At 40.2% G+C, this 10,720-nt stretch overlaps 3 protein-coding genes across 4 annotated transcripts; all 3 read left to right on the top strand.

The window, feature by feature from the left end:
• Nucleotides 1-280: 280 nt before the first annotated feature.
• On the top strand, nt 281-2,864 carry LOC111572150 (GTPase IMAP family member 4). The gene is made up of 2 exons (XM_023275693.3): nt 281-571; nt 1,528-2,864. The coding sequence occupies exons 1-2, from the start codon at nt 553-555 to the stop codon at nt 2,550-2,552; spliced, it is 1,044 nt and encodes a 347-aa protein (XP_023131461.1). The 5' UTR covers nt 281-552; the 3' UTR covers nt 2,553-2,864.
• A 123-nt stretch (nt 2,865-2,987) lies between these two features.
• Nucleotides 2,988-7,557, top strand: btr02 (bloodthirsty-related gene family, member 2). 2 transcript variants are annotated; one of them, XM_055005218.1, is made up of 7 exons: nt 2,989-3,133; nt 5,224-5,496; nt 5,593-5,670; nt 5,766-6,014; nt 6,100-6,226; nt 6,319-6,345; nt 6,910-7,557. In XM_055005218.1, exons 2-7 carry the CDS (start codon nt 5,227-5,229, stop codon nt 7,452-7,454), a joined length of 1,296 nt encoding a protein of 431 aa, XP_054861193.1. In that variant the 5' UTR covers nt 2,989-3,133; nt 5,224-5,226; the 3' UTR covers nt 7,455-7,557. The 2 variants fall into 2 exon arrangements, with proteins under 2 accessions (XP_054861192.1, XP_054861193.1); XM_055005217.1 differs by having other exon boundaries at nt 2,988-3,133; nt 5,224-5,670.
• A 15-nt stretch (nt 7,558-7,572) lies between these two features.
• Nucleotides 7,573-10,218, top strand: cldnk (claudin k). The gene is made up of 2 exons (XM_055005219.1): nt 7,573-8,179; nt 9,127-10,218. The coding sequence occupies exon 2, from the start codon at nt 9,314-9,316 to the stop codon at nt 9,959-9,961; it is 648 nt and encodes a 215-aa protein (XP_054861194.1). The 5' UTR covers nt 7,573-8,179; nt 9,127-9,313; the 3' UTR covers nt 9,962-10,218.
• The last annotated feature ends 502 nt before the right edge of the window (nt 10,219-10,720 follow it).

Raw genomic sequence — 10,720 nt, 5'->3', positions numbered from 1 at the left:
ACAACCATGCCACGTTCAAAGTCACTTTAATCCCCTTTCTTCCCCATTCTGATGCTTGATTTGAATTTCAGCAAGTTGTCTCGACCACCTCTACATGCCTAAATGCATTGATTTGGGGCCATGTGATTAGCTGATTGTGTTAACAAGCAATTGAACAGGAGTACCTTATAAAGTGGTTGGTGAGTGTATATAACTGCTCTCACCTTTCCATGTGTTGCTTCCAAAATGTGACAACACACAGTCATTTATTTAGCAATAAATAAAGCATTTAAATAGACATGTCAATAAATTTGAACGCACACACTGCTAGCTTGTGTCCCTGAGGACATTTTCCACTAAATATTTATTCGGGCACCTAATTATCTAATCAGCAGAGGCACAGAGAGAGAGAGGAGAGGCACATTAGGACATGTTTTCACTGAATACATACAAGCATGTTGGGAAGCTGCTACACAGTGCTGTAGAGATACTTCAGACTACGGGAGACTAAGAAGATGCAAACTCTACAATAATTCACAATAAGCGAGTGAATCTGTGCTGCAAATCTACCAAATGGAGATGAGGAAGAAAGGTAAGCTGCGAGATTTATTATATAAGTGCTGCAAATATTACCAGCTTGAACTTTACTCACATTACAAAGGTGGTATATATATAAAGCTGTTTATCAGATATGGAGCTGTGTGAAATTTACTGAAGTGGGGAAAGAGAATTGAACTTTAGATTTCCACGGAAAAAAAAGAAAGAAAGAAAAGAAAAAGCTAATTTGTCTATCTAACAAACAAAGAAAGCCAAAAACTGCAATACTTCCCCAATATATCATAATAGTGTATAAGTTATGTAAAGATATATGATATTTTGCCATATATAACACAGTAATGCAAAGAATGAAGAATTTAATGTTGAAAATGACAAAAATAAAAACTGGATGCATCAGCTGTGCACATGCATGCACAAAAATACAATATATACAAAGGGTAAGTTCAAAAAATTTTTTCTGTCCCCAACATGAAAAATAATGAAATTCATTCTTACTTTTTGTGTTTACATTTTGTATACATTATGCGTGTGAACAAATGCACACTAATTTTTGCATTCTAGTGGTGTTGCTGACACTAAGATGAGATAAGAGGAGACAAGATACAATAAGATAAGCTATACATTATTGTCTCCAAATGCAAATTGGTCTGGAGCAATGGTGCAAATTTTAACAACTCTGTGCAACATCAACCGGCACAGTAATTGAACAAAAAAGTACCCAGCAAGATCCTGAATAAGCTATAAATGCAGAACCGTATAATAAACCTGACTCTCACCGATAAAAACTTTATTGCACTGGTAGGAACACCATGTTGCACTTGTGCAAACAGTTACATAATGCCACAAGGACACCAAACAGGGATCCATTGATCAACTGTGTAGTTTAAATAAGTTCAGATGGAGCTGGTATTGTTGACAGTTGTCAGTAGCATCTACCTGAAAAAAATTGTAGTGTGAAAATAAAATGTTTCCGTCAATACATTTTCGCAGCATCTGCTACAGAACTGAGGCTCATGGTGGTTGGTAGCAGCGGACCCTCACAGTTCCTACTAACCAATGCCATACTTGGAAGACAGGAGTTTCCCAAGGATGTCACCAGCATTTCTGGCAGCATGAAGAGCACTGGAGAGCTTGCCGGTAGACGAGTAGTGGTGATCAACGCACCAAACATCTATGACAAGGATATATCTCAGGCCAAGAGGAAGATGGAACTGAGAAGGTCTAAGTGCTTGTCTATTCCTGGTCCACATGCCTTTCTGGTTGCCTTTGATATGGAGGATATCTCCCTGAACGACTTTAACACCGCTCGACTGATGAAGGAACGCTTTGGGAGGCAGTGCCTTCGACACTCCATGGTTCTGCTGGCCTATGAAGGTAATCTGGAGGAAGCTGCACTTGAAGACAGAGTGCGAAAGATAGACTGGTATCTGAGAGAACTCATCGAGAAGTACAGCGGACGCTTTCACATCTTCAGGAAGAACTGGAGAGACCGAAGCAAGGAGAGAGAGCTGCTGCAGAAGATAGAGTGGATGGTTGCCTCTTCCGCAGGGGCCTACTTCTCCAGCACGACTTTCCAGAAGGCAGAGGACAGCGTGATGAAAGAGGAAAAGAGGCTCAGGAAGCAGAAGGCAGCAGAGATAGAGAAGGCATGGGATGAGATGGAAAAGCAATATGTGGAGGAGGATCTGTTTTTCCAGAAGGATGCCTATACTGCCAATATCAGCGCAGAGATCCGAGCCAAGGCAGAGATCGACAACAGCTGGGTCAGAACTTCCCTAGCAAGAGGACTGGGGACTGGTTTCTTTGTGGGGGCGGTTCTGGGTGCACTGGTTGGGTCTATAGAGGGACCGGGAGGGATGGTTCTTTATGGTTTGATTGGTGGTGCAGTGGGTGGATCAGGAGGGGGAACTGCACAGGTGGCAATAGACCACATAGAGAACAGAGTGGCTCCACCTGCCAGGCTCAACTTCAACTCCATCTTCATCAATCGCTTCTTTGCAGCTCCTAGGACATGACACTGTGGTTTGACCGATGACTATATTAGAAAAAAGAAAAGACAAACTTTACACCATATGCTTTTTGTATTTAAGTTTCACTCAGGTAACTTTCTTACCTACCTGATATCAAATTAAAAATGGATGTTTGTGTACCTTTAGGCTGAAATGAAAAGTTTGTTCCTATTTTCCTGTTTTTGTGCAAATATCCTCTATATGTTATACTTGGAGTCTTGCATAGTATGATGCAATTTTGGCACCTGAACCTAAACAAAATCCCATAGCTGATTAAAACTGTAACCATTACAAATAAATACAGTTTTGCAGTTGTGATATAGATGTGGTTCTTTGTGTGCATTCAACCTTCAGCATTTCCTGGTGTCGCACTGTGAGTTAGTTAAAGTGTAACTCATATAACATTGAGGGCGGAGTCTCCACTGAGCATGCCATTGTCTGAAGCACTACCCTGTTCTTCGGCAACACACACATACCTTAGTGCACCTGTTGACTGTAACCCAGGGCAGTCTTTACGGATTGTTACCTCAAACTGAAAAAGAAGCAGCACAGACTGACAACAGTGCTGTCTGAGAAGATCAACTTCAGTAAGATCACGTTTACCTTACTAAGTTTCTTTTAACATTTTTGTTTAACTTTTAAAAGGCTCTTTTAAAAAGCTCTCCAGTGTCTGAGTCACCAGTCCTCTAAATCATTTTATGATCATGTTGCATCATCTAACATTGGTTCCTAAGTGAGGACAATAAAGAAATTGCACGTTATATAATCAACAACCTTAAGATTTTAGTGGTTTCTGCTTTGTATTGAGTTGCATTTCCCCAATGATGTAACAAACTATTTGGTTGCTAGCTGCCTGACAACATATTTTACATCACATCCTTTACATAAGTGCTTCCATTATCTGTTTCTCAATCCGACCTTGAACACAAAGAATCTAAATGTCTTTAATGGTGACTGTAAAGGAGACACAGTGGAAGGGAACAATCAGCAGGAAGGGTTCAGTGTTTGTTCAGTACAGCACAATCGCATTCTTCACATTGTGTATCATTATGCTGTTTAATGTGAGGGTAAAATCATTCTGCTCAAGAACACGATGTTCCTTTTTTCCTGAGGTATCCGGAAAAGCTGCATATCTGTGGTTAAAATATTTCTGTCGCATAATTCTGTGTAAATGCTCCGTCTTTACATGATTAATGACTAGTACTTGTGACTGAATATTTGAACGAATGTTAATATACATTCATCAAAATCAACTCAGATTTCAAATTCCAACTTTTTGTTCAATTTACAGCATGTAGCTTCAAAAGAAAACCTTTTTACAACATATAGTAAAAGAAGGTAACTAATGCATTTATTCTATTACTGCACTTCAGCAAAGTTTCAAGGTACTTGTTCTTGAGTAGAGTATTTACATTTTCTGATATGTTACTGTTTGATTCTAGTACATTTTAGCAAGAAATACAGTAGTGGTTGCTACCTGTTTGACTGCATATTTTTTCATAACATTCTTGACTCATTTGCTACTGTTCTCTGTTAGTTTATGTGACCTTGATTTCAAGGAACCCACATTCCATGCACAGTGACAATAAGAAAATAATCTTCAAAATTTACTTGAGTAATTTAATGTTTTGTGTATTGTAATGTAATTAGTTTGTCATGTTATCTGTTGTCTTGTGAGTCACCTATCACCAAGCTGTTGACTCTCAGAAACTTGTTTTCTGATTCTGTTGTGGCTTTGGGTCTTCCAGACCTCTTCCTGTCAGAGTTTCCCCCAGTTTCTGAGTGCCTTTTGATAGTGAAGAAAACTATACTCACTGACACCTTGACTTTCTTCACAATTTCTCTGTAGGAAAGACCTACATTTTTAAGTTGTACGATGATCTGTCTCTCTTCTATTGTTATTTGCCTTTTCCTCTCTATTTTCATAGCAACACACTACTTTCTGCAGTGCAATACTGTTCAAATAATGCTCTTGAGGGTATGATACCACGGTGTGCTGCAGCACTACTTTTCTGCAGAGAGAGTTGGAAGTAATCAAGAAAAATTGGAACACCTGTAGAATTTGGTAGCACCAACTTTCAAGGCTTGATCAACCTCTATTGCTGCAGAACAGCTTTAAGCTGTTAACCCATTTCTTGTTCCCTGAAAAAGGCCTTTCTGTATAATTCTAAAATGTACATTATTCTTCAGTTTTCAGTAACCTTACCTTTTTTTTAACCACCTACATTTGTAAGTGAGAACCCACCAGTTCACCACTTACCTGTGTACCATTTCAAGGTATTCACTGGACTTGAACTACTTGAATTTCAATAAAAAACTGGAAATTTAAGGCATTGTGGAACCTTTGACCAGTAGTGTATTTCAGCACTTTTACTTTAAATCAGAATAGTGTCCCAAAAGCTCCTTCTTAAATCATAACTGCATTTATTTCTTTCAAAAAATGTCATCTTTTTTTGGGTGCTACCTGCATGAAATAAAAGATGCCCTATTTCTTTTTGTTTATCTAAGGGTTCTATGGACAAATTCTCATGCTACAATTTTTCCAGTCTTACCTTAATGACCAGTCAGACACAATGCTTGTGCACATGCAAACTAAGCCATGGATGACTTTGAACAAAAAAAGGAGGATAAAGGTTTGTTTGCTACTTTGTTGATATCATGTCATGATCTTTTCCAGAGCATGGCTGCTACCATCGGCCTCCTCCCTGAGAAGCACTTTTTGTGCTCTCTGTGTCGAGACATCTTCATGAGCCCAGTGACCATACCGTGTGGACACAGCTTCTGCTTGTCGTGTCTCAGCCACTACTGGACACGACACCAGTCCAAATACTGCCCTCACTGTAGGAGAGTGTTTGCTGACAGGCCCGATCTCAGTGTCAACCACATTCTGGCAGATGTCTCTGAAAACTACAGGCAGATCCGACCTCAGAAACCACCAGATGAGGAAATGGTACCTTTTTTTCTTTCGTCAGTCATTCAAACCACATGTAATCTCATAAACATTGTAAAATTCGTGTGTGCTAATGTCAGTGATGCACATGTGCAGGTTATAGATGTTGAGCAAATGATTCAGGAAAGGCTACAGAAGATAGAAAGACTGAAATACTCTCTTGAGCTTCAGAAGGTGAGCTCTATAATATACATAAAACAAAACATAATTAAAATCTTTGCTTATTGGTAAAAATGTGTCACTAAATGATAATGATGATGTCCAAACAGAGTTCCTACCTCAGAGAGGTAAGAGAGAGTCAGAAGGTCTTCTCTGCCCTCGTAAATGCTATGGAGAAGAGTCACAAAGCGGTTGTTGCAGTGATTGAGGACAAACAGAGAGAGGAGGAGAAGAGAGTGGAAATACTGATGAAAGAGATCGAACAGGAGATTGAGGAGCTGAGGAAGGAAATGAGCAGACCCGACCCTCTGATTTCTGTAAATGGTGATCAAAGTGATGACACAAAGCAGATATCCATGGTAAGCATCTTTATCCACTGCAGACAACATGATGATAATGATAAAGTGTTAATTTTATATAATGCTGATCATTCTGCCTAAACAGCTCTCTGAGATGAAGGACTGGTCCAAGATTACCATAGAAACTGACCCTTGTGTTGGGGTCACCAGAAAAGCATTGTCAGGTGTATTGGAAAAAATAAAGGTAGAAGTCAACAGACTCTCCAAAGCTGGTGAGTAATGTCACTTTTATCACTGGTGATCGATTAGCATACGATAATAAATGAAATAACAGTAAAAATTCTTTTTTGTGACTCTTCCACAGAACTTCGGAGAATTGAGAAATACACAGGTAAGTCTTTGTCTATGCAGAAAGAAATATTGGGGCCTGTACACAAATTATTCCAGGGAGGAAAAGGATAAGGGTTATGTATATGTTCACTTTGTTAAGGGGAGAGTAGTTTTATTTGGTTTCGTGAAGAAGAATAGTTATTTTGAGTAACACTCAAAATTCCTAGTTTTGCGTTTCTTTATGGGGAAAATAAAAAATACACATTAAAATTGGCAAAAGTGAGGATTCAAGCATGCTCTCTGGGTCATACTTAGTGGACAACAATAATATTTGGTGGTCCTTGCTAATAATAACATTTAATTTAAATTACACTATCTTAAATTCTTTGTGGTTTGCCTATTATTATTATTATTATTAGTGGAATGAGTTGTATTAGTGCAGTATTTTCAGATATTTTAGAAAAGTTTTTGCTTTTTTTTTTTACTTACAAAAGATTGGGTTTTTTTGCCATTGTTAAAGCTGAAATATAGTAAATTTTGTACAATCTTTGTACAGTCCTTCAATGACAAAGATGTTTGCGCTTTATCACTTACTGTTGACTTTATTTCCTCCCTTTTTTCTTAGTGGATGTCAACCTAAGTGCTAAAACAGCTCACCCCTTCCTGGCCGTCTCAGAAGACAGAAAGCAGGTGAGGCATGTGGACAAGCTTCAGGAAGTACCAGATCACCCGAAGAGATTCGACCGTGTGGCAAACGTGCTGGCCAAAGAAAGCTTCAGCAGTGGGAGGAGCTACTGGGAGGTGGAGGTTGGCGAAAAGATTGAATGGAACCTGGGTGTTGCCAGGCAGTCCATAAACAGGAAGGGCAAGTTCACTGTGTGCCCTGCAAATGGTTTTTGGACTTTAAGCCTGAGGGCTGGAGGCCAGTTCATTGCCAACACCTCTCCCGTCACCTCAGTGGCTGTAGATCACCGACCCAGGAGGGTGGGAGTGTTTCTGGATTACTCAGAAGGCCGGGTGTCCTTTTACTGCGCAGAATCTGGAGTCCACATTCACACCTTCACAGATACCTTCACTGACAGGCTTCATCCGTTTTTCAGTCCTGGTCGCCTGCATGGTGGCAAAAATGCATCTCCCTTAACCATCAGTTCTAGTTTTTGCAGCATCTGAACCTCAAAATACAGTTTCACAATATGTAGAGCTGCCATGCTTATACTTTTTGTATCTATTCAAAATATTTATTCATAATAAAAATTCATTTCACAATCTACAACGAACCACATTTTCCCTGTCAGAACTGTAAACAAGAGGGTGCATAAGGACTGACTCTTACACTCGAAAACTTCAATGAAACCCATAAACAGACTGAAAAGAAAAAAGCAGGACAGTAGAAGAGAGAAGGCTCTCATAAACGAACAAGTGAATCAAAGTCGAATAAGAGGAGGAAAAGGGGATTGCTGAGTTGGATGGATGTGTGGGGCTGCAGGGTTGGGACAGAGGTTGACGAGGAGCGGGGAGGGAGGGCACAGCCGAACAGCAGGGCATTGTGCCCGAACACCAGGCACTGGGAGATACACTCAAACACATTCACACATTCACACACTGACACAGTCGTGCACACAAGCGCATGCTTCTGCCCACTGCCACTCAGACTCACGCTGGCATCTCGGAGGGCAGCCCCATCTCCAGTCCAGTGCTGGGTGTCCAAACTGATCACCCCTCTCTGCTGCAGTTCGCCCGACCTCTGAGATAGAGCCTCCTCTGCCCTCTGGCCTTTTCTTTTGACTGAACTGAATTCTCAGGGCTCACAACTTCAGGTCTCCAAACAAGAAAAGGACCGAATCACAAAAATTAACCTGTGGATCATCTCCAAGGAGGAGCATACTTCATTTGAGGTAAATATCCTTAATAATATCCAGTGCATTAGTGACATTTTGAAAATAGTCTTTTTAAAAAAATAATAGTGAACTTTTGTGACATGCTATGATTAGTTTTGAATATTAATACTTATTCTGTGGTTCATTTAGCTATGCCACTATTATCCCTGTGTAAAGGCTGTTGGAGATTGAGCCTGTTCTTTTGCAATGTCTGCAATTATTCCCTTGTATAAGACAGAAACTTCTAAAGACAAGGTCAAAGGAAAATGCTTCAGTTACTAGCAAGTGGACAACAGAAAAATAAGAAATAGTGTATATCTATGACATTATGCACAATAGAAGAATGGTTGTTTTATTATTATTCTTGTTTCGAGGATTCACACAAATCTATCAAATTTGCCATCAAATCTTGTGAAAATCTTTAAGATCATCTATTGTATGCATTCCTATTAAATGGGGGTTTCTTGGTAAAATGTATTGCTCTGATGTTTTGTGTCATGAGACAACCCCTGGACTGATTTTGTTTATTCAAAGCTTGATTCACAGAATTGGTCAAATGTAGATACCAAGAGCTGTGATAAATAGATGACACAGGTCCTCCTGGCCCACTCTACAAGCTTGCATGAAAGCTGCTTGTGTTCAGAATCTCCTCATGTTTTTCTGAGATAATCCACTCACCCGGCAAGGCGTAGCTCGACACCCACAGCTGTGTCAAAGAAACCTATTCTCTGTGGTTCTCACTGGAATCCACTAAACACGGGCCTCTCAGCCTGATTCCAAATATTTATGATAAATATTTGCTCCATTAGACTTTCATTCTTTATTAATGTAAAGCTCACTGTTGTAAGTAACACCAAGACTGGATTATTTTTAAAATGAGTTTGTGAGTTTTGCTGCACTGCTTATTTGATGACTAAGAAAATAATTCAATTTGTTGCAATGTTTTTGTGTTTTCTGAATCTCAGGATACCCGTTCTTGTCTTACCCAAGCTGACCTCATCGACATCACAGACAAAGGATCAAGGGGTGAACCACAACATTTCTAGTACCATAGACGGTCACATCTCTTTGTGGGACTACACATTGGCCCTGTGCAGCAGAGACTGATATAAAACAAAGACAAATCCATCTGATTCAAACAACACCTTCGCCATGGCAACCACAGGCATGCAGTTGCTGGGCCTGATCATGTCCATTGTGGGCTGGGTAGGTGGGTTAGTAGTCTGTGCCATCCCCCTGTGGCGAGTCACTGCCTTCATCGGTAACAACATAGTGACAGCTCAGATCATTTGGGAAGGCCTTTGGATGAATTGCATAGTGCAGAGCACAGGTCAGATCCAGTGTAAGGTGTATGATAGCTTGCTGGCTCTGCCCAGTGACATGCAGGCTGCCCGCGGCCTCACAGTGTTCTCCATCCTGCTCTGTGGCCTGGCTCTGGCTCTGGGGGTCTTAGGAGTCAAGTGCACTAAATGCATCGGTGTAAACAGTGTCAAGGCCCGCATTGCTCGCATTTCTGGCGCCCTTTTTGCCATCGCAGGGTTCCTTTACCTTGTGCCCGTCTGCTGGACTGCCCACTCCATCATCAAGGATTTTTATGATCCACATGTGGCAGCTCCTCACAAGCGTGAGCTTGGCCCTGCCCTTTACATCGGCTGGGGTGCAGCAGCCCTGCTCCTCATTGGGGGATCTCTGCTCTATGCGGGGTCAAGTCCCCCTGGCATCCCAGGTTCTCCCACCTTCAGCAGTGGAGAAAGTAGTCCTCGCAGGGCACCTGCCACACAAGTCAAAGGTTATGTCTAAGTCCTAAAATGTCTGAAAGAATTCCACAAATCCACCCCAAATGATGACAAACCCGTTTTTCCTCTTATTGAATTTGCTCCTTTGTAATTATTTTATATTTAATGTTACTCCAGTTTGCTTTTTTTTTTCTTTTGAAAAGCCACATGAGACTGTTTAGGGAAAATTGAACTCATTATAATATTTCATACCTGATATCCTTCAATAACCCTTTTCTCTGTTTGCCAGTAAAATACAATAAAAGTTGTATCGTCTACTGAGGGAAATGGTGTGTGTTTACATTTTTATGATTACACATATAGAGTTGTTTGAAAAATCTTTCAGCTGTATGTGCTTACTGAGCAAAGTGTATAGTACGATACTGAGTACAGCACTTTTAAAAGAAAAATCTTTGACTCATTTATGTAAACAGTACGAGGGATTCTACTGAATGGAAAAGAACAATAGAACAATGAGGGTGTGTGTACATTTGCCTGTGGTGCCATATTGTTGAGGAGCGTGTTTGTGTGTGTTGTCCTATCTTCCATCTCATCATCCTGGTCTGTCTGTACCAGGGACAAAAAAAACACATTATCTGTCTTCCACAACATAAAAATCCTGGTTTTCCTTCAAATAACAGCAATTAAACCATTACCATAGTTGATGTGAAAACACTTCCTACTCCTTATTAGAATCATACCAGAGAATTCACTGATAAGAATAAGGATAAGGATAAGGATTCTCATTAAGAATTAGAAATATTCTGATAGATAAAGTTAAGCA

Source organism: Amphiprion ocellaris, chromosome 19 (genome assembly GCF_022539595.1).
Source record: "Amphiprion ocellaris isolate individual 3 ecotype Okinawa chromosome 19, ASM2253959v1, whole genome shotgun sequence".
In the NCBI taxonomy this organism is placed as follows: domain Eukaryota; kingdom Metazoa; phylum Chordata; class Actinopteri; family Pomacentridae; genus Amphiprion; species Amphiprion ocellaris.
This window is presented reverse-complemented; position numbering and strand designations above follow the sequence as displayed.